The sequence below is a fragment of the Calidris pugnax genome, unplaced genomic scaffold (assembly GCF_001431845.1).
Source record: "Calidris pugnax isolate Ruff unplaced genomic scaffold, ASM143184v1 scaffold31, whole genome shotgun sequence".
In the NCBI taxonomy this organism is placed as follows: Eukaryota; Metazoa; Chordata; class Aves; order Charadriiformes; family Scolopacidae; genus Calidris; species Calidris pugnax.
Genome location: NW_015090786.1, coordinates 8493774 through 8517703, shown reverse-complemented (window position 1 = coordinate 8517703; position 23930 = coordinate 8493774). Strand labels below are relative to the sequence as shown.

The 23930-nt window shown below is 38.3% G+C and overlaps 2 protein-coding genes across 2 annotated transcripts in view; one reads left to right on the top strand and one right to left on the bottom strand.

Annotated features, from left to right (window-relative positions):
* Positions 1-10630: 10630 nt before the first annotated feature.
* On the bottom strand, positions 10631-18620 carry NDUFAF5 (NADH dehydrogenase (ubiquinone) complex I, assembly factor 5). Its single transcript, XM_014966327.1, has 11 exons — positions 18186-18620; positions 17994-18034; positions 17062-17125; positions 16396-16443; positions 16184-16287; positions 15596-15635; positions 13667-13864; positions 13084-13144; positions 11723-11806; positions 11261-11343; positions 10631-11130 (listed from the first exon to the last, which is right to left on the bottom strand). Exons 1-11 carry the CDS (start codon positions 18618-18620, stop codon positions 11044-11046), a joined length of 1245 nt encoding a protein of 414 aa, XP_014821813.1. The 3' UTR covers positions 10631-11043.
* ESF1 (ESF1 nucleolar pre-rRNA processing protein homolog) overlaps positions 18497-23930 on the top strand; it is a 31908-nt gene continuing 26474 nt past the window's right edge. Inside the window, exons 1-5 of the mRNA XM_014966433.1 lie at positions 18497-18625; positions 19168-19864; positions 20588-20940; positions 21716-21829; positions 22661-22761. Coding sequence (XP_014821919.1) covers positions 19168-19864; positions 20588-20940; positions 21716-21829; positions 22661-22761 — 1265 coding nt within the window. The 5' untranslated portion in view covers positions 18497-18625. The remainder of the gene's footprint in view (positions 18626-19167; positions 19865-20587; positions 20941-21715; positions 21830-22660; positions 22762-23930) is intronic.

Here is a 23930-nt window from a genome sequence, read left to right as displayed (position 1 = left end):
GAGAGGGAATGAATGTCAAGGTCTTAAGCCAAAGCATTTGTGGCAACCAAACTTATCATTCAATCCAGAAATGATGCGCACTCTTTCATTTAGTAAATGAAAAGAAACACACACACCATTGTGATTTATGATTATCTCTAAGCAGCACAGCTTGAAAATGACAAACTAGCAGAGAGTTGTCTACAGTATATAAAGGGGAAGGCAGGGCATGAAAATGGAAAAATACATATGGAAATCTGAATTATTAAATAGGGTAAAAAATTTATATTAAATATGACTTTTTACTATTTTTTTTTTAATCTTGAGTTGGTAATACCTTTAAGTCTTTGTCACTAGTTTTGAATGGGAGCTTCAATATACAAGTTGTGAGCCATCTTTCTTTCCTTAGTTTCCTTCTCTTGTCTTTGCTATTCTAGTTCTTGGTCAAAGGGGCAAGTCTTCATGGTTATCACACACGTTCATCTACTACAGCTGTACCTTTTCAAGTTACACTTATCTTCCATCACAAACTTCATTCACCTGTGGTCAATTTATACCACACTGTTGAGTAAAATTTACCAGAACAGGGATTTTCACACTTTGTTTTAAAAATAATTATGCGTTTTTGCCTTGTGAGAAAAAAGTTAAATATAATCAGCAATATAAAGTTAGGTGTATTCCACAGAGCTGGACAAGGTGCAAAAGAACTTAATGCAAGTGACAATAATTGCAAATATAGACACTTAAAAAAAAAAAAGAGTAATCACATTCTATATTTCTGCAAAATACATTATTTTGCAGAATAATAAGAACACAACAGATGTATGTTTACTAAAATACAAACCGTACGTGGCCCATAGAACATCAATTTTAATGTCCTCATTACTGTTAAATTATTTTCCTCTCACATGTACCATTAGTAAAAATATTGTAAGTTAATGGCACTGTCGTAGAGTGTTGGGTTTTTTTTATTTAAATCAAGCATGCTCAGAAAGTCTGTTCCAGAAGAACACTGCTGAAAACACAATTAGTAGGAAAACAGTGAGATTAGGTTTATGTAAGATTTTCAATGGGTGGTTGATGGGGGTCACTGTAGGTCCCTGTTGCATGAAGAGGAGCGCACACACGCACAGCTGTGTGCCAAGGCTGGAGCTGCAAATCTTGAACTGTAACTCCTACGCGACCAAAACCTTGTGAGAACAACTCCACAGAAAAACTCTCACCTAAGTTATATGAACGGAGATTCTTTTAATGTTCCCAGCACTGCAACGCTGAAGCATCTTTCCCAAGCAGTATCTCCTTAACAACTTTCTCATTTTCACTTAAAAGTTAGTTGTGTATGGGTATTAATAACTTTTCCCTCCTTTAGTTTTAACTTACCTGTTACATAAGAGAAGGCAAGTGGAAGACAGAACTGATACAGCACAGACATGTATTTCAATAGATATTTACATTCACCACAGAGTAGAAGTGTTCTACTTCCAGTAGATGGTGAAAAAAATGTGCTAAAAAAAAATATATCACAGAAGAGAAAAACCAAGTATTGGACAGCAACACAAATATTCTTACAAATAATGTTGCTTTACTTACTTGCCCATGCAGCCAGGTTCCAAACTTACCCATGTGTCCATTTTTAAAATCTGAAACTTGTTGGGAAAAAGGGCTTTGTTTTGTGCTTACATCTACTTCTAGTTCGTCAACCGCAAAGCATTTTACAGGAGGAATACATATTTTAATTTCCACTTTATTAAGGTCTTTACTCTTTAGCTGCTAGTGAAGAGAGAGATGCACTGATTTAGTGGATAAGACATGAATACACTCTCTAAAGAGATTTATTTAAAACTTTGACCTACCTTTTCAGTGACCCTCTCCAAACAAAAGACCTGAACAAACTTCTCCTGCATAAGAATTTCTATTTTAGAAGAGTACAGCTCAGTTTGAGGGAGGCCAGCAATGGACTGCTTCATGCTTTTCTCCCCTCACTGAAGGGTTCACGCTGAGTTCAAGAACTAGAAAAAAACCACTTTTTTTTTTTTTAAATATTAATGCCTGCTTTTAAATAATATTTCTTGAATAAACTAAAGTTAGAAGTCCCACAGGATTAAGAATCCTTGGGTCTAACCCAGAACACAATTGTTAATCCAAGACCAATATGAACAACCAAAATTATGTACTTAGGAAACTGAAAAATCACCTTTCTATAATGTACACAAATAATACATTTCAATTAAATAATTAACCTTGCCCTGAGTTAAATCCTAGAAATGTAAAGCTACATCTTTTAATGGACGTACAAACAAGTAAATTGAACACACTGCCTGTTTTGTTTGGTAGGCTGCTAGCCACAGAGTATACTTAGTGGTCCCCCAGTCCACAACAGCAGCCCAGGATCAGGCACACTACTCCATTTGCTCAGCATTAAGGCAAAAGAGGAAGGCAGGCAAGGGCGCTGTACAAAATTATGAGGGAGGAAAAAGTGTGGTAGGGCATAAATCCCTAGGAAAGTGAGTGCCACTAAATTGGTGTTCTAATGCAGGAGAAGTAACTTGCTGCTACTTTCACAGTCACAGTTATAATTTTATTCATTGTACTTAAAAGTACTTTTGTTACATCATTTTGTTAAAACGGATGCACTGTTGAAGTAATTAAAGCATTTTCATGAACAAGAAGTCAACCATAGTCTTTTACATTCAGCCCTGTTTCCAGCAACGCCTGCTTGTATAGAAGAGGTGAAATCAAAAGCCCATCATGGAAACTTACTTTGAAAAACTCAGTTCTATTCTTCAAGTCTCATGGTTTTTTGTTTGTTTATTCATTCTCTTGGGAAGAGGCAAAGTAGAGTAAACATGTTTTACTAAGTATGTATTATCATGGCCAGGAATTTTCACCACTTCAGTCTCAACAGATCGCTGCAACTTAGCTATGTCCTCCTCAGTTTTCTTTACTGTACATTATGAAAATATGGTGACAAGGAGAATTTCCTATCATAAACATCAGTTCTAGAAGGGATTAAAAGTGTCCTTTGGAGCAGCTGCCTGAATCAGTTTGAGAATCAGTAGCGCAACTCCAGCACCCCTTCCCCTTTCAGTAGGGTACATTTTTTAATCTTTATCATCTATGTGTATATTCTTCATTTAGAAGAACTGATCCAATTATTCTTATGAGGCTGCACATACAGAACTAGCCTGATACTAGCCACATCTTAACACATATTAGAAGTTTGAATATAGTCATTAATTCCATGTTAAAAAGGGAAAAAAACCCTACTGCTTACACAGATTAAAAAAAAAAAACCACCTTTTTTTCTTGAAGGAACTTTCAACCTTTCAACTCTACTGCCATCCCTGTTTGAGCCAATACTTTAAAAACTCCTTGTGCTGAACAGATTTGATTGGTATTTTACAGTAATGCATTTTGTCAAGGAAGCATCCAATGGGAGCAAGTTACTATATAGACTCAAACATTCTTCTAGTGTTTTCAATGTCCACACAACAAGAAATTGCCAATTAAATTTATAGACCAATTTTATGCTAACTGTACTCATTACAGTCTGTGAGGAAACTAGGTAATTGGGTTGTTATACTTCTATCTTTAGAAGGAAATTAGAATTACTGCTTAGTTAGAATAATTTAAAATGTCTGACTGTGCCTGTTCTAAGCATCCATTAACAAACACTGGCTTCTACTCGACTTCCCACTGCATTAAACAGGCCATTTCTGCACACAAGACAAAGTAGCTAATCAACTGGAGGTTGAAAATAAATATGCAGGGAGCAGGCATACAAACTGTAGTGTTAAAATACATTTGTCTTATGCCAAGATTAATTTGTAAATTCGTCTCAAGTGTTATACTTACTAAGTCATGTTGATGCGTTTTCAAGATGGTTAACTGCTAGAAAACAAATAATATTTACAGTGCAGTTCAACGGAATGAGTTATCCAGCAATACACAAAAGCAGAATCTGAAAAGATAGGTGTACAGAAACACTTGAATGCTGCAGTACTCAGTACCGTAACATCTAACCCAGACCCTTTCACAGCTAAGGGACTCTAACTTTCATGCTCAAGATTTCTACAACTATGCAGAGTCCCTATGTGACTATTCAGAGCCCTAGGACAGCCAGTGTAACAAAGCCAAGCTGTCCAGTAGAAAATACCAGCAAGATGTGCAGAGACAGAGTAATTTGGTATTTGTGAAGATAATATTAACTCTCTGCAGAAAGCTGCAGGGAAACACTTCCCTGCACTTACGAAGCCTTTGTGTTCATAAACTTGAATCTTTTCCTGAAGTAGAACAACTAAGTCTATTCCAAACACATCTCAGAGGCCAATAAATAATCATACTATTATCTTTTAATTCTGTATCTTTGAGATAAGTAACCACAGAGTTATAGAAGCTACAAATTAAATTCTATTTTCTGAATAAGGGATGATTAACTCCCAGCTACCAAAAATTACCAGCCACCGTGCTGTGAAATGTCCTGAATATAGATGCAATCACCCAATCCATTCAGTGTTCAAAGCTCCATTTTCCATACAATAAAAATTCACTGAGCCAGAAGGAAAGGAAAAAAAAAAAAAAAAAAAAAAAAAGAAAAACAAAAACATCAGAGGCCAATAAATAATCATACTATTATCTTTTAATTCTGTATCTTTGAGATAAGTAACCACAGAGTTATAGAAGCTACAAATTAAATTCTATTTTCTGAATAAGGGATGATTAACTCCCAGCTACCAAAAATTACCAGCCACCGTGCTGTGAAATGTCCTGAATATAGATGCAATCACCCAATCCATTCAGTGTTCAAAGCTCCATTTTCCATACAATAAAAATTCACTGAGCCAGAAGGAAAGGAAAAAAAAAAAAAAAAAAAAAAAAAGGCAAACCAAAACTGTAACCCATTCTTTGGAAAGCTCACATATAAATAAAACAACAAATGTTTTAGTCTGTTTTGTGAAAGGTGGTAATCGAAGATAAGTCATCCACGCATCAAACAAGTGCTCCAAGTCTGCTGTGACAGCACCATGGCTCCCCCTGAGAATGCCTTGTAAATTCACTCCTGTAGGCAAAATAATCTAAGGATTGCTTTGTTTGAGGTGTGACTAACAAAACCTCTTGGCAGCAGCTGCACCTCTGCTATTCCTTGGCATTCCAGAAATAGCTATAGGTTAACTGAAGAAATTCACAGACACAAAAATTAGGCATGGATAGGATGTTATGTAAATGCATGTTATGTGGATACTAAGCTAAGATTTTGGTTTATATTCTGAACATGGCTACCTGTGTATTTCACCAATTAAATTTTGCTACAACCATTGTCTTGGAACAGTGATATTACTCCTCTAAGACTGGGCATTCTCCTGTCAAGTCAGAAAAGATACTGACTGGGAATATAATCATCAAAATTACAGTGGTTCTTTATGGGAATTACACTTTTAATTAAAAAAGTGGAAACAACTCTAATATTAGGAAATAACCTCAGAAGTCCTGTATCGAATATCAGTAAGTTCTGCATCAAACTAAAGCAGTGAATAATTCTAGAACTGAAATAAACTACTAAATCTTCACAAAAATAAAAATATAGTAGAAAAGAAGTGGAAGACTTCTTCTGAACATCCCTAAAGTAGCTTTTGGTAACAATAGATGCATCGGCCACCTGGGTGCTAAAGCAGTCTATACTTTGCAGTCATGAGATGACGGAGGAGCTAAAAAAAGGGTCATTGCTTCCATCTGTCAGTGGCTCAGGTCAGAGAGAAGAAAAGAATTCAGCAATTCCAGTATCAATAAAAATTTGGAGTTACTACCAGTTAGATGTACACTAGATGTAATTACATGCTAACCATTAGATTCCCTTAGTAAATGGTTCATTATGGATAGTATTTCCACAGAATAAGTAATTTCTTAATATTGGGGCACTTATAAGTTTAAAGATTTTAAAATATTGCATGCACTAAGTAAAACTGTAACTTTTTTTTAGATTGTTCATTTAGCTAAAAAGGTGGTATATAAAGCAGAAATGCATCCAATGCATTTCTGTCCCTGTAGTTTTGTCATCCATGAAATCAGAAATTATATTTGATTAGAAGTATCAAAATCTTCATGGTAAATAAGTTTGTTCATAAGGGTAGTTTTATTCTTTATTTTGTGTACTCACACAAACTCTGGGTGCAATATCAAAAGAATAGGTCAATGACCATAAGTCACACAAAATGTGCAGATCCCATCCTCAAGTTGCACATCTACGTGTAAAAAGGCATAAGGAATCCCTACAGAATGCAGAAAACCAAATGCATGAATTGGAATTCGTTAGTGCTGTAAAAATGAAACCTCCTTCTTTTACCCATTATCATTAGAAAACTGCTATATTGTGATACATTTTGGCCTATAATGAACACTTCGAGACCCAGTAAGATTCCCCACTATTCATCATGACTGCTCCAACATAAAATTCCAAACAGAAACATTTTTTCTAAGAAGGACTTTGTCTCTTTATGAATGTACCTTGTACCCTAAGCAGCAGCTCCAAATGGTGAGGGAAATCCACATAGCCATCCCTTGGTAAAAAAGCCTGGACAACATCAGCTGCCAAGATAGAAATCCAAGTGCAAAGTACCAGTGCAATGTGCCTGAACAGAATATCCAAAACTGAGAGGGTGTTTGCTCAAAATCTAGTAAGACTGTAAAAGTGAAGACAACCATCAGCCACATTAAACACTGATCAGGCAGTTACTAAGACACCTTGGGTGGCAGGGGGAAGACTCAGCTTAAGATCAAGTATAAAAAGCAATAAAATTCCTAACAGTGAGGAGAAAGAAGCAGCCAAAACCTGGTCTGACACCGAGAAGACGCCCTACTGGCATCTCAAGCTGTTGAGGCCCAAGGGAGCACCCTCCCCAGTCACCAGGAACAGCCTTTGTTCTGGCCAGTGGGCTGACAGCACAGGGGACAAGCAGCAGTGTCTGGGTGTCTGCACATCCCCTCGTGGGGTGCTATCCCAGCAGCTGGGGGGGTTAGTGGAGCGTAAGGAACAGCACAGGTACACGTGCAGCTACAGCACCCACATCTCCAAAGGAGACACACATAAATAGGGTTAACACGCCCCTCAAAGGGTGGGCTCTTGTAACCCAAACCTCCTGTTACAGGGATAGAGATGAGCATGTAACTGCAAACTTGTGGGGGAACTGATGCAGAAGGGCGTTTAGATATCTGAAGGTGTGTTTACGAAGGTTTTGTAAGGGTCTAGGACAGTCATTTATCTGTTATATTGCAACTATTACTCCTAAATGTATAGCTCATGGACTAACAGTTAATTACAAGTCAACAAACGACTTGAATTTTAACTTGATTTAAGCGAAGGGTTGTTTTCCCCTACAACAAGCACATGGACTCTCTTCAGTGTTTTCTACTTCACATTAATATGCAGCCTTCAGCAAAACTTACCAGTCTCAGGTAAGTTTCTTCTTCTTTTTTAGTTCTTTTTCCTTCACCTGAGGGCACCTAAGATATTCAGGAAAACAACCAACCAGCTATACAAGTCAGATTTCCCTCAGTACTCAGACTGATTCCAATCAAACTACTACAATATCTGTAGTGCCCCAAAATAACGTCTCCAAAACCTGGACCAAAACAGATTGTCTCTGAAAAGTGAATGTTAAATTCTTGGGTTAGAGAAATGAAAATTGTAAAGGTTTAACACATATCCTAGCTTTTTTAATATGGTTTCTTGAATAAGATACTCTAGTGAATTTAATCCACTAGATCAGATCTTTGCATCAGGAGATTCCAATTAAACACCATATGAAAAATTAGTGTGTTTCTCCCCCTGAAACTGACAAAGTTTAGTTTTAGCTTAAAGACAACATTGAAAAAAGTGTAATTCGTATTGATCTTTTTCAACCAGGGTAAAAAAAAAAAAAGTTAATTTTCTATGGTTTGCTTCTGAACATCTGCTGATGACATTTTTACAAATTAGAGGTAATCAAGAATCCTTTCCCCTGTTTTAACCTCACAAATTCTCAGTCTTCTGAAAGTATAGGAACTGCGAAACCTAACACTTGGGTTACAAAATGTAGGACCTCATTATTATCCCTATATCCTAAGCAGACGTGCATAAAACTCTACATTGACAGATCTTGTAACCAAAGAGACCAAACAAGCCTACTCATTGATCCGCGACTTGGACCCTGAGAACCTTTTGGAGGCTCAAAAATATTAATGTTCATTGAGTATAGATGTACTGCTTCTAAAAATTTGGTTTTTGGTATTTATGGGCTCTTAACTTTTGATTAGTCAATTATCTCCCAGAATTCTTTTTCCTTTATTCTGTAATTAAGATTAAAGCATTCTGTATTATGCATCAGGATTTTTAAAACTAAGCTTAGAAGAGACATTATGTCACCTTAGCAATTACTTTTTAGAAGTCACCCTGCAAAAGCTCATTTTAACATGCACTTAGGGTTTAAAGTAATTTCTAGACTAGCAGCTGGCAACCACATTCTTCTTGATTACAATTTCAGAAAACCATAAAGACTTAAAGCTAAGAAACCCAAATAAAATATAAGTCTTATGTGACAAAAACACCCATTCATAGTAAACTAACTTTTTTCAAATCTATTCTTATAAGTGTCATACAAAGCAAGCAGCTAGAGGAAACCAGAGTAATCTAGAAATCCAAGAAGAAATACTACAGGAAAAAAAAGGCAATTAAAACCACACATAAAAGGCTACTATTCAAATGTAGTCAGCCAGGGAAATGAACCCCTTACCTGTCAGTTGCACGCCCCCTAATTCTAACCAACACTGCTCCAATGCCATATTACTCCCCACTTCTACTACTCCCCAGCCCTTTTCCAAATTAATTGAATATACTTTTTTTCTTCCAAGTGGTAGGAGGAAAATTACTCCTCCATTTCTCTGTCCAGAAGGTACCTTCCCCCATTAACAACAAAATTCTTACCTACTTTACTGTTTGTATATTCCATCCATGGAATCAAAGAGCTGGAAATTTTTCTTTTTCTCTGTAACTTAACTGAGCACTTGAAACAAGCACAGTAGGAGCCCTTCTCCAATTAACATTTACCCAGCACATTCCACCTCCTCATTCCCTTAACACATCTGAGTCACAACCACCAGCTCAAGCGACTGGAAATTAACCTACTAAAGCAAAAATGCATTAAGTTACACAGTCATTTGACACGTAACTGCATAGAAACCTACATTTGGGAAAGTAGAGAGTTTCCCCTTTAAAAAAAATGAATTTTATTGAAGACAGAGAGGACATGTAGAGATATGCAGTATCTTAATACAAGATTCAAGTCCATTGATGTACTATGAAAAAAAAAAAAAAAGGTTTTCAGAGAGACAATCTCTTCTTTTAGATTTAGTCTTAACATTAAGGGTTATAAAGCTTATCAGACCACTTACAGCCTCTTGTCCTTTTCCCAGAAGGGTTACTCTTCTAAGGAAAATGAAAGATGAAGTAATTCCCCTTGCATAATAATAAATTAGGCTTGTAAGCAAATGCAGGACAGATGATTCCTTCACCCCCTTGTCAGGATCTTTTGTACCTTCTGCGTCCATTTCTTATTTAAAGTCAAAGCCTGGTAAATTTAATAAACCCCAAAATCAGACCTTTAAATTGGTCTTCTAGTCAGCTGAATACTGGATGAATAGTTTCTTTTTAAACAGCATTTCTCTTATTTTGAAAACTGAGTATTGGAGGTAACTTTAATATCTGTATTTGTCTTGAATCATAATTCTATAATCCCTAACAGAATACAAAGGCTTGTTCCTACCTTGCCTACTTGGTCTGTGCCACATCATTCTGTCAAACTCCACCTGCTGGATAATCCTCTTACAACAAGCCTAGAGAAGCTTTCGTTTCACCAGTATTGATACAACACCTAGGTAGAATGATAAAACTGATTGAACAGTAAACCTGATTATATATATTCTTCATGCTTTTCCTCTCTCCCACTCTCTATCAGTTCTATAATCAAGTGAAATCACTGGGTAGATTATTTTTTTATAAACACCTCAGGTTAATGGGCCATATTTGTAACTAATACCAATTTCTGGTAATGCAGTTAGATACAGGACAAGTCATAGCTCCATGTCACAGCTAAGGAGAAAAACTTCATGCTTTTCAGCCTCAGATGGTAGAAACACATGAAGTAATGTGCAAACGTAATCTGAATAGTTTTGGTGTAGTTTTAGATGCTATGAGATAAAAGAACAGCTTAAAAAATGCCTTGGAACTCCAAAAGAGTACAAACTCCAGAGAATGCCAATTCTAAGATAACTGGTTACTTTGAAACGTACAAATCCATCTGAGAGCTAAGTGACTCTGCTGCTCCTTTCACTAAATCAAGTCAAATCATGATATGTACCTTCTGTTAAAGCTACAATGAAGCAGCCAACTTTTGCTATGGCTGAGCTCTACTGCTCATGTCCAGAAGTAACTGAATTTGAGGGCTGTAGGTGAAAGGTAGCAATCCAAGATATTTTTGCAATACAGAACTTAACCACTTCCTTATACGAGTCAAACATTCAAATTTCTGATAACTGACAGTAACTTTTTACCCATAATTTGTAACCCACAAAACCATAATAAGTTAGATCTGTGCATTTACTGCTATTTTCTCTTACAATATGTCTTACAACACACTTGCCAGCAAGTATTATTCTTTATTACGATCTACCATCCTTAAGGAATAATTCAAAAGCAATGCAGGGTGATAAACACTCAAGACTTGCAAATCATACCTGGAGTGGTCTGTGATACTGAAATACTAGAAGAGGCATTACATTTGAGAATAGTAATTTAATCAGAAGTTGGAAAAGCATATATTCACTTAAAATACTGCTGACATGTTTCTCTAGAAACAAAAATTGAACACCGCTTTGCACAGCTGATATAGCACAGGCAGTAAAAAAACCCCAGAAAACCCTTTTGCAAGAAGATTATCATTTCCGAATGTCATCACAAAAGAGGGACAAGTGAAGACTGTCTGCAATGAGAAGCTTTATGGAAGCTTCAAGACAGCTATTATTTCTGATGAATAACTATTTTTTTCCTCTTGAAAGAAGTCCATCTATTTTTGCCAGATCTCCAAATGAAACTGTTGCAGAACCTCTCTGGGCTGGTCTTGCCTAAGAAAAAAAAGAAGGAAAAAAAAATACACAGGGCTAATTTTAAGTGAAAATATTTTGTAAAAAGCTTTAGAAAGAATCAGTATTTTCAAAGTACCTTCAAACAGAAAATAGTTCAGCTTCATATTACCTGTGATTCATGGAATTTCCAGCCAATCATGTAGTAGATCTGAAACGTGGCAGGTACTGAGCCATCGCTATTTCCATACATTTCTGTTAGGGCAGGAAGGGAGAGAAAGAAAAAAAAAAAGTACACAGAACATCAGTTCCAAGAAATATTTAGTTTTCAGAGCATTAGAGATAAGTATGACATATTCATCATAATGACTCTTGGTGAAAGATTTGGGACAATAAAAATATCTTATACTGGTGCATCAACATAGTTCAAATCCTGTCATTATAATTAAGGTTAAAAATATCTGTGAAATAAGATATTTTGTTATATTCCAAAACTGTGGGGTGTTTTTATTTAGTTGGTTGGGTTTTTTTGTTTGGTTTTGTTTTGGTTTTTTTTACACAGAGGTCAGAGAAAAAGACATAGAAAATATGCTCTTAGTTACTTCAGATTAACTCATTACCCTTAAATACTTACCTCGGTATATTGCAGCAGCTGCCAACATTGTCTCCCTGTGTAGTAGAGGTTTTCTATTCCAAGAGCAATTACTCTCCCCCATACCTAAAAATATGTTTTAGCTTTAAGAAAAAGAAGATACAGCATATGCAATGAGTTAAGTGTCATGCACTAACAACAGATTTTTATTAAACCAGAACAAATATAGAATCCTCTGAATCTCACTGTAAGAGAGAACAACATACCACAAATAATGAGGCGAGTTTCCTACCTATAAAAATCTAAGCCTTTTCATGCAAATGCTTTGCTATTTAAGGTTCATATTGCTAGGAATGATTTCAAGTTATTAATTCTTCAGCCTAGCCTAAGTCTTCAAATATTTAGGTTTTCTAGTACAATTTATTTTAAGCATGAATATGCTGTTTATTCAGACACACTATTCATATGTGGTTTTTTTAACCAGATAAGCATCAAAATGACTATAGCAAGAGATCCTGAATAAGAAATAAAATAACCAAAATTCTCATCTCTTTTATCACTTATTGCATCTGAATGGTTCTGCAGAGCCTGAAAGTTTTATTTTCATTTAGCAGCTGATCCAGAGTAAGAAGATGCCCTGAATTGCTCTGTAAGTAACAACTAAGGGCATGCAAATTATTGCTTTACGATCCATGACAAATGCAATCAGAATACTAACTCAGTTGTTAAGCATCTCAATTGTTTTTTGCATTCTTATCTTGCATCCTCAGCAGACTTCGATGCGAGGGTCTACTTATTCTCATGGCAAATCAGTTTCCTGAGCGTCCCAACACTTAGGGAGGCTTGCAGGAAAAGTTATTAAGTGGGATATATGCTTCTATCTCCCTTTCAGGGCTTTTCAGCAGCTTCCGCTGAACAAGCTCACAAAGAACAGGAATACACGGGAAACAGAAAATTCATAGCAGGCCACAAAGTAGCAAATCTTTGACTTCTGCTTCCCAACACAAATCTGCTGACAGGCAGGTCCTGAATCACTAGAGATCAGGAAAAAAAAGTAATGCTTCCACTGTTACAATAAGCTTTATTTATTTATATTTAAGGAAGAATTTTTTGACAAAGATGGTGGTGAAACACTAACACAGGTTGCCCAGAAAGGTAGTAGATGCCTCATCCCTGGAAACATTCAAGGTCAGGTTGGATGGGACTCTGGGCAACCTGATCGTGTTAAAGATGTCCCTGCTCACTGCAGGGGAGGGTGGGTTGGACTAGATGACCTTTAAAGGTCCCTTCCAACCCGAATTATTCCATCATTCTATGATTCGGAGTTAAGAAACGCACAGTGAAACCCTTCTGTGTCTGCACCACTGATATACAAAATACATTTCCACAAAGTACATACTTGCCTTGCAAGTCTTCCATCACCTCAAACAACCCTGGGTAGTTGACCTGAATTTCATCAGTATCCTAAAAGAATTGAGGAGGTTAGATTTAGAGCGTATCAAGCTAAAACGGTACCAGTACGCTAACCTTCAGAGCTGCCAACAGAATAGTCATCTGCTACTTCTGTTCAAACTGCATATTTCTCAGAAGAATATACTGTCTTGCCATTTCTTACAAGTTTTGTTTAGCAGCTCAAATGCATTAAAATTTTAATTAAAATGCGGTTATTTTCTTCTTGGTTTAGAAGAAACAGCAAGTGTCTTAAGTTTTTTCAGGCAAGTCTAACAGTCTCTGACATTTCGCCAAGAAGACCATCCAAATTCTACTGGGCCAGTAGCCAAAGACACACTTCAGTTGGTTTCATTAATCACAGTAAAGCCAAGAACAGAGGCAGTGCAGGCTATTTCAGAAACTTACTCAGCAAGGTGCACGACATGCAGAAGGAAGCACTACATTATTAATACATTCATAAATAGTATTTTTTTTTAATATAGCAGCAGCTCTGATGTGCTGGATCGCTCTGATTGTTCTCTTATTTATAATTACCACAGTCAGGGTGTTAAAGCCAGCTCTTGACAGCAGATGTCCCAAATCAGAGACAGCAGTGAATGGCGATACGTGAGGAGAAAACCCCCCTTCTCTCTCCAGTTCTGCCAGCTGCAAAGAGCAGCGAAGCTCATACAGAGTGTCTCCCCCAAACATTGCACCAATGAATACTCCATCGGGCTTAAGAACTTGGTGAATCTACAACACAGGAAAAAAATATTAATTATTTATGTTATTAAACTTATGTAGCTAAGAAGTTCTTAGGACTTTTTTTTTCTTTTAAAGGCACCTAAAAGCAATCATTGTAATAGTTATCACAGATTTTTAACATTGACTGTATTCCACAAGGCAAGCTGCCCCAAAGCTTTTGGTAACACTGCAAGAGAAATAATCTGTCTGAAAAGAGACTGTTTGCTCTTAATAATGAGTGAATACCCAGAAATTACACTTACAGCCAAGAAACACAAAATGCACTGTGGAAATCTAGAGTAAAACTATTTTCAATGGGATGCTCCTAAAACAATATCCTCAATTAATTTACTGCTGAAAATAAGGTAGATTAAGATAGTTTCTGCTTACTTTTACTTTCTCAGACGAGGGCAGCAAAAGTACTTTCTAATGGCTTGATTTAAGAGCAAAGGAGGCCTCTGTTCTCAGTAGTGATCTTTGCACTTCTGCACAGAGTAATGTAATTCTTATAATGTCTGCCCCCACTTATTTTTTACTAGCCAGAAGAGCAATATCGTGACTCAAATGCCAAGGCTGACAAGCTGCTTGCTTGACTAGTTAGTCCTAGCCTCCTTCCTACTGAGAAAACCAATGAATTCACACTTTCTTTTTTCCTTAATTGGCAATGGTCCCTGCTGTAGATATCAAGAAGAGCCACATTACATAATCAGGCTAACGAGACAGCAAAAAGCTTCAACCAGTTTACCTTACTGATCTGAAACAGAATTCTTTTAAACTGGTTTTTAATTAAGCATTAATCGAATTACCTTTTCTACACTAATAAAGAAGACTACAATTGAAATTTAAGCAGTTGAAGGCAGTTTCCATTAGTTAAAGCCAGTGGTCCCAATGTAGGAAATGAGCATTCATGATGAAAGCTGGCCAAGAACTCCAGTTCCCTCCCCTTTGTGGGACATTATAATGTGTCACTTATTTTTACTGTGGGGGGTAAAAATATTTGACACTCCATAAAACACTTACATTCCAGAGAAAATGATGTATTTGTTTCCAAGACTAATTTGTTTTAAGTACTGAAGGCATTTGGATTTCTATTTTTATGATTTCCATAACAGCAGGGTACTCCTATTCATACCAAGAAGTGATAGAATAGCACTGCAATGACTGATCAATTTGAAATAAATGAAAAAACAGCAAACTGTTTAAAATATCCCTTGCTCTTGCTCCAAAGTTGACTGATTTGAAAAAGGTTTTCACCTGCAGGAAGGAGCTGAAATAATCCAAAATAATATTTTTTCAGTAACAGTTTCAGTTTTCCGTCCTCAAGAATCAGAAATCCTTTATCTGATTAAAGTTGTATTTCAAAATAAATAGCTGAGACATGAAAATAATAGAAGTTCCAAAATCAATTCCAGAGAAGTTGATTTAGAAAACTCTTGTACTACAAGTAGTAAGAGCTAACACACAATAAAAATCAAAAGCATTGCCTCATTTTACATTAGTTACCATGATCACAGTGTTGAGAATATAAAACATGTTGCTTCACAGTTATTTATTCCAAACTGATCTGATACAGTAAATTAGTAGAAATATCAACTGATGTTCCTCAAACTGCCAAAAATACCTGTGTGCAGCATGACCTAGTTCTGTGCCTCTTATTTAAAGAAGACTCCGAAGTGTAGAGCATTCTGAATGCAAGTAACAGCAAGTGTTGATTTTTAGTATTAAAAAATGGTTTCTTACCTCTCTAAAAGCCTTAGGAAGGTCATTCACCCAATGTAAACTGAAATAACAGAAGTGTACATTTTATAATCACATATTAAATAAAATTTAGGGAATGTAAATAATTGTTACATTATCCAAATATGTTTCAGAAGCCAAAGCAACAAAATAGTTTCTCAAGCTGCAGGAGTTCTGAAATGCTTGCCTAAAAGCAATACTGAATAAAAACTAGCTCATATAAACAGATTCTTGGTTTTTGTGGGTGGTTGGGGTTTTTTTTGAAGCTGAGAAGATACAAGTCCTGGAAACTAGTCAGTAAAAAGGCAGGAAAGAGAAAAGTTACAAGTGTCTTGAAGGAAAACAAACAAAAAAGTAAGAACCATCAGAACAGCAGTTTTTCCTAACATATACTCCTACTAAATAAGCAAGTACATTTCATACAGCATGACTTAATTTTTTTTAAATTAAAGTCATTAAAAAAAAAGCAAGTCATTAAAATTGTTTAATGGACTAATTATCTATCTTTTTTCTCCTTAAAGTTACTCTTAAAGAACATTATTTGACATCTTTAACCAAAAAATAAACCATAAATAAACTATTAATGCATACCTTAAGCTGCTAACAACAAGATCAAACGTATCTTCTTTGAAAGGAAGGAACTCCTCATCAGCTACAACACTGATTGTAGGGATTTCAGACTTTACAGTATTTTTCTAATGTTGGGTAAGAAGAAAAACCGTATCAGAAACTCACTTCTTTTGCTTTCCTGTGGAATTCCAATTATAGAATTCAAGCACATTAGCATTCAGAAAGCTACTTACTAAAGCATTCTCTGCAATATCAACTTGAATAAGTTTTTCAACTGTTTCCTGCAATAAAATTTTAAAAGTCTATTAAATATTTAAGTTGCTTTATAAGTTGACATTAGTAATTTTTTGGAACACACAGATTTATATTAAGCTGGAAGCAATCTCCTTAATGCTTGATAAAACCTCACATAAAGCAGAAAGCATTTTCTCCTCAGCGTTAATACTTAGTAATTGCTCCCAGGGAGAATAGCTGAGGAAGAAGCAGTAACAGAAAATACCTTCTGCATTTTTAGATATAAGTTCAGTCAGATACAAACCACGGATTAACAGCCAATGAAGTACCTTTATTTACATCACACTGCATGAAGGTTAAACTGTTCACCATTTAGAAGTCTCCATAATGATCTCCCTCTTTAACAACTAAGTGCATCCAACAAAAATTGAGTGAAAAAGATGCATCTCCCTCCTCGAGAATAAGGGTTAATGGTCATACAACAGAGAGCTCCCCTTGCACTGCTATCTGTCTAGTCTTCAGTGTTGATAAACACAGAGTAACAGCCTGCACAACACAGGTCTTTGATACAGAGGATTGTTTTAAGTTATAACAGAGTGCTATTTGAAAACAAAGGGATAAACATGTACTTATTTTAAACGCTTTTAAGTATGAAGAGCCAGTACCTTGGTTAAATGTTGAGCTATGTAACCTCTTCCAGAGCCAACATCCAAAGCCAGAGGAAACGTTCTAAAGGGTAAGTTTAGCAACATAAAACATAATCAAGACTTAAGCTGTTTTAAGTTCTAGTCAGTATTAAGCATTGTCTACTCATTTCCAAATGCCTTTTCGAACTAAGCACATCCAGCATCCTTCCCTAGTTACCACTAGGGTAAAGCGCAGAGAAAGGCGCTCGCAAACCAGCATTTCTTGGGGTGCATCAAGAATAGTGTGGCTAGCAGGTCGAGGGAGGTCATCCTCCCCCTCTACTCTGCCCTCGTGAGGCCCCATCTGGAACACTGTGTCCAGTTCTGGGCTCCCCAGTTCAAGCAAGACAGAGAACTGCTGGAGAGAGCACAGCAAAGGGCCACAAAGATGATGAGGGCCCTGGAGCATCTCCCTTACGAGGAAAGGCTAAGGGACTTGGGTCTTTTTACTCTGGAGAAAAGAAGGCTGAGGGGGAATCTGCTCAAAATCTATAAATGCTTAAAGGGTGGGTGTCAAGAGGATGGGGCCAGTTATTTTTCAGTGGTGCCCAGTAAGAGGACAAGAGGAAATGGGCACAAACCTTAATATAAGAAGTTCCACCTAAACATGAGGAGGAACTTCTTCACTTTGAGGGTAGCAGAGCCCTGGAACAGGCTGTCCAGGGAGGTGGTGGAGTCTCCTTCTCTGGAGACATTCAAAACCCGGCTGGACACGTTCCTGTGCAACCTGCTCTGGGTGGTCCCGCTCTGGCGGGGCGGTTGGACTGGATGATCTCCAGAGGTCCCTTCCAACCCCATATCATTCTACGATTCTTCCCAAAGGCCACCTCCCTTGGCCGCGATCCCACAAGCTGCGGAGGAGCGTGTGGGAGAGGGAGCGGCGCCCCGCTTCCCCTCGCGGCGAGGCTTACCTGGGGATGTCAAACACCCTGTCCGCCATCCTGCTGCCGACCTAGGGGGAAAGCCCGCCGGTCAGCGCCGCGGGGCATCGCCCTCCTTCCCCCCGCGGCTGTTCTTTCCCTCCCTCCCCCGTCAGTCTCCGGGCCCGGCTGCCGCCTCGCCGAGGGGCCCGCCCCGGGTGGCTCAGTCACCACCGCCCCCACCTCCTCCCGCAGGTAGTCGCACTTGCCGGGCTCGGCCTGCAGCGCCGCCCAGTTCTTCTGCTTCCGCTTGAGCCGCCGGTCGAAGGGGCTCAACGCGCCCGAGCCCGACGAAGCCCCAGAGGCCGAGGATCTTCCTGAGGGCGCCCACAGCCGGCGACACCCACCGCCCCAGCCCGGCCGCACCACGGGCCGGCCCAGCCCCCTCAGGGCTCCCGCCGCCGCCGCCGCCGCCATCGCCTCAGGCTCGCGCCCGGCGCAGGCGCGGGAAACCCCACGCTCACACTTCCGGCGGCCGCGCCGTCTGATTGGCCGGGAGAGGTTTGTCCTGCCGCGGCCGCCGTCGCGCCGCCGGAAGCGGGTTGTGGAGGCTCTGCGTGAGGGAGAGTAGCCGGGTGGCGAGGAGGAGGAGGAGTGTGCGGTGGTGGTCGTCGCCATTAACGGTCGGTGGGCTCAGGGTGGCCGGGTATTTCGAGGGGGGTTCCCTGTTAGGGTCTGGTCCGTCTCTGAGGTCGGGGAGGGGGTGGGTAAGGCTTTGGTGCGGCGGCGCTCAGCTCTGCCGGTGGCACCCTCCTGGGCTGGCCTCTGGAACGCCGGCGGCCTTGCTGGCTGGCTCCTAAGCGCTGCTTTAAAGCGTGAAATACCCTCGTCCTGAGGCCTGGCTGATAATGGAACTCTTCAAAGTCCTCTTCGGGGTTGATAGGGGATCATTTAAGGTGGTGTCTGCAGCCCGTGTGAGCTTTATAGCTGCAGAGCCATTACCAGAGGAAGCTGAAGTGTGTGGTCAGCGCTGTGGTAGTTACAGGATTATTTGTGGCTCACCTGAATTGCTATATGTGCTTTGGAAAGAACTTTTTAGGTATAAGTCAGAAACCTAACTTTGGATAATTCTTTAATTTTTTCCAATTATGTATCTAAGTCTATGTTAATCAGTTTTTTAATCAGAAGTGGGCCTTTTTTTTGTTGTTCTTTTTCCATATTGTAGATGTCTAAGTCTTCAACAGCATCAAAAATGTCATCTCAAGAGGAAATACTGAGCGATGGGCGGTTTAGCCGCATTACGAGGGATCCCAGGTTTTGGGAAATGCCCGAAAAAGAGCGTAAAGTCAAGATTGACAAACGGTTCCGAGCTATGTTTCATGACAAAAAGTTTAAGCTGAAATATACAGTGGATAAAAGAGGTCGCCCTGTTAACTATACTTCTACAGAGAACCTCAGGAAATTTTATGCCCTGTCAGAATCTGACTCTGATATTTCAGAAAGTGACAGTAAAGAACTTACTGAAAAGAAAAAAAAGAAAAAAAAAGTGAAACCTAAAGGTCAAGCAGATTCTGCAAAACTATTTTCCGATAGTCTCCCTAGAAAGGAGAGAAAAACAAACAAACAAGGAGCGGACCAAACACATGAAGCTGTGACAAAGCTTGATGACCTTAAAAATGAAAGACAAAAAGCTACATCTAAATTCAACTTGAAAGAGGACTCTAAGAAAACTGCAACAGAAGTTGATCGCTCTCAGAGAAACAAGGGCCTTTTACATGAAGAGGACAACAAACAAGGAGATGCATCAGGAGAAAGATCAATTTCCATTCAAAACAAGCAAAAATCTTCACAGCCAAGTGGTACTAAATCAGTAAAAGCTCCCAGGAGGGATGGTTCTGTAGGAGGAAAAACAAAAGAATCAGGTTAGTTGTTGAAGTAACAACTAGAATTTGTTATGTTTACTTGGATGTTGTTGTTTTTGTTTAATTCATGGGACATCTTTCACAAGATCAGTCATAGAGTAGCTGACTGACTGGGATTCAGTGTTGCTGAAGAATTGGGGTTGGTTGGCTCTTTGCAGAATTGGTGCTGATTCTTCAGTAAGATTGTGAACATCCATGTCCTGTTAACTGTTGGAGCTGAAATTGTTGTTGGTATGGTGGCTAAAAAAGCAGAATGTGTAGTAGCATATACGTTATTTATCAAACTGAATATCAAATATAAGGTCTGATACCATGAAGACTTCAACACTTATTGACTGAAAGAGTAAGGGTGGCAGCATCAAGCCATTACTATGAGGGCATTAGAGAGAACAGGTGACTTGAAGAGAAAATTTCCTTATATTGCTTGTGCATGCCTATAGCCTACATTACTGAAATGTAATTTCTATGTATTGGTTCTGTGCATATAAATAGAATAACAGAATAATGTGTTTTCAGAGTTTGGTAATACAATTGTGGACCTAAAGAGCAATAGATTACACAAGCCAGTACTGATGGTTTATATTGTTTGCACTTCCCTCATGTAATTTGTTCCTGCATCATTATTCATTCCAGGGGTTCTGTAAGTCTGAGGTTTTTCACATATTTTTAAAGTGTCATATGTAATTGCAACATAAAAATAGATATCTCATGTTTATCTTTCAGTGACGGTGTGCCCAGACACCTGTGGTCGACGTGACATCAGTAAAAGCCAATCAGAGGAAGAAATTTCTGCAAGTGATGATTCTGAGTACGCAGAATCGGAAGAAGAAGAGCCAGAAGATGACAGGGAAACAGGCGAGGATGAGAAGTTAGAAGAAGATGGCGAAACAGGCGAAGACGACAGTGATTCAGAAGATGATGAAGAAAGCGACAGTGGGCCTGACCTAGCTAGAGGCATAGGGAACATTGAAACGAGCTCAGATGATGATGAGGATTTAAATGATCTATTTCCCAAGGAGCCAGAGATAGAGCATTCATGGCGCGAGCTGGATAAAGATGCCCCTCGTGGAGACGAGGTAACAATAATTCTGCATGTGAGAAGTTGCTACATGACAAACTCAGAAATATACACTGCTATGAATTCATTATAGACCTTCATCCATGAGTCGTTTTTTGGAAAGTATTTTCCATAAAACTTTTTCAGCCTTTTGATTACAGAATGCAGGTGATAATGAAACTGGCCGAGAGTGAGAGACTTGCAGTTTTCACTGGTATCTCCCTTTCCCTCTAAGAAGAGGCTTAGCTATAGGTGGCTGGATAAGCTATCTGTAAGTGAAAGAACAAGCAGAATTTAAATAGCATTGCTTTTGTTCACTATTGATTTTTTCACTTCTTTTAATTTTTTTAACTTATGCTTTAAGGAATTAAGAAATCATTAGACAGTGAATTAGGAATTTAAAACTGAGCACAATTAAGTGTATAAAAAAATCACAGTACTCTAGTGCTGTTACAATGCTGTGATACCAGTTGCTATTGTGACTAACCATGTGATGATAAAAAAATCATAAGTGCTGATGGTGTAACTGCAATCCTAAATCTGTGATTGGTGCAGTTTGTTTTGTGGTGGTTCACTATTTATATCCTTTGTATCACTTAAGGTCAGAAGCAGCAATCACCAGAGATGATAAAAAGGAGGAGAAAAATGCTACCTTTATTTTTTCAACAGGGTTTGTTGATGACTTTCATTTTTACCAAGGATAGTTGCAAGAGAGTTGTGTATTCCCCACAGCACTCAGGAATTAAACCTATGAACTTTATGTCCTTCCCCCTCCCCCTGTCCCCTCTGTTCAGATTACAAGAAGATTGGCAGTTTGTAATATGGATTGGGACAGGTTGAAGGCTAAGGATTTGCTGGCTCTATTTAATTCTTTCACACCCAAAGGAGGAACGGTATTTTCTGTTAAGGTAAGACCTGATTTCTATAAGGAGTGTTGGCTTTTACAGGGGAAAAAAAACCAAAAAAATAAAAAACAAACCAAAAAACACAACCAAAACTCCAACAAAAAACCCCCTCCCAAACCAAAAGGGCTACAAATCTTAATAAAGTAACTCATTTCTGTAGAAAAAACAAAAGAGATATTATGATAAATGTGAAACTGTTGCAATTTAACTTGCTGTGTTAGAAATAAACACCTGCTGCTTTTCAGCAAAGGGCAGGTATGTGGTGGATTTAGATCCTGAAGATGTTAAATTCTAATTTTTATGAGGTTGACTCTAAGCGCTACTAGGGAGACAGTACATTTCCTTGGCTAGTTTAATCTTCAGTGGTCTTTATGGTAGACAACCCAACCTTAAACTTGGCTATTTCTAAATGCTTTCCAACCCCTTCTATCATTGCACAACACTTCTTGTTTTTCACCACTTTTGAGTTTATTAATAAACTAGTTAAATTCTGATCACTTAAGTTATATTTTTCCATTTTTGGAAATGGAAAAATGCCTGCAACTTTCTGAGAAATTTTAGTCAAATACCCCTTTCTGAAAAGGACCACAGTGAAATGAACAAAGTCAGGGTTCCTGTTATTCTTCATCTGTCTCAAAACATTCTAATTCCTAGAAGGCAGTTTGTTTATTCTACTGTCTTTTCTGTAAATTAAAATTAAGATGGTATTAAAGTGTATGAAATTGATCTCTTTACTGATTTTAGAGAAAAAAGATAAAGTCTAAAAGGCTTGGTGAGATATTTTTTCTTAGTTGGAACAGTTAAAAAATTACATTTCTGTTGTTGTATTTGTAGATTTATCCCTCGGAGTTTGGAAAAGAGAGGTTGAAAGAGGAAGAACAAAAAGGACCTGTGGAACTATTCGATCTTCCAGAGAATACCACAGAGAATGATGGGTATTAAATTTATCTTCTAATGAGAGACATAATATGTTTAATTCTCAGTGAAAGTCCTGATCAACTTCTGTTTCCAGAATTTCATGTGTGGAAGGCTCCTGTGGGCACCTTAATTTTGTAGCTTTTTCAAGGGATGTTTTACAGCTGACCCTGGTTCATTGTCAGTGCATTCAATAAATGCATTATAATGAAACTTGAGAAAATTTGTGTGCTGATAATGGAGATCCAGATTTTTGTTATGTAGCTCATTGGAATAATAAATGGAAAAAATGCCGGGGAGCTTAACATGGCATTTCTCCTCTACAGACTGCCATCCTTGCTGTAAACTTCCTTTGTTGCTTACTGTCAAAATTTTTATCTGCGTAACCAACAGGGACCTTAAATTAGGCCAAGAATTCCCAGATTGAGATTTCTTGAATGCCACCAGGAGCAGCCCTGGCTTACCAGGCTGAGCTCATCAGGCCTACCATTGTCCAGGCTTCTTCAGGCATGTCTTTTTTTCTTCTTTTCTTTTTTTTTTTTTTTAATTTTTCTAATTTTTCCTTTTGTTCTGCTTGAAAGTGTTGTCTGTATGGAACTTGAGAGGTTTTGCTGTTACATTTTTCTCGAATTTCCAGATGTTTGGCAGACTGACTGGGGCTGCTTTTGTATAATACATCCTGCTGGACTGACGTTTAGAAAATCTGTATAATTCTAAAATAAGTGTAGATTCCTCTGAAGAAGGTCTCTCGTGCATCAGGGAAGTGTATGGTGAACTTACAGCACGTCCTGAAATCAGCTTCACTGTGTGCATCACGGTGCATCCTGAAGTGTTAGATTTACTGCTCGGTGGGCTCTTAAGCATCTGGAATACAACACACAGAAATCCAGATGTCCCAGAGATACCTCAGTGATACCTGTGTACATGCCCTTTAAATTCACAGGACACAACCTCAGCTCTGTGATCACACTCCTGCATCCTTCTGCCAATTCATCCACTTCTGAATTTCTTTTATGCTTTTCTTTTCCTCTTGCTGTCATCTTCTGTGACACTACTGCCACCTGTGCTGCCCAAGTTGGTATCCTGATTCCTTTCCTCACCCACACCACTTTCTTACTTATCACTCCTCCACTGCCTTTTTCTCACATAAGCATCTGCAGTCCTGTCCTTACAGCCTTCCCGTTTCTTT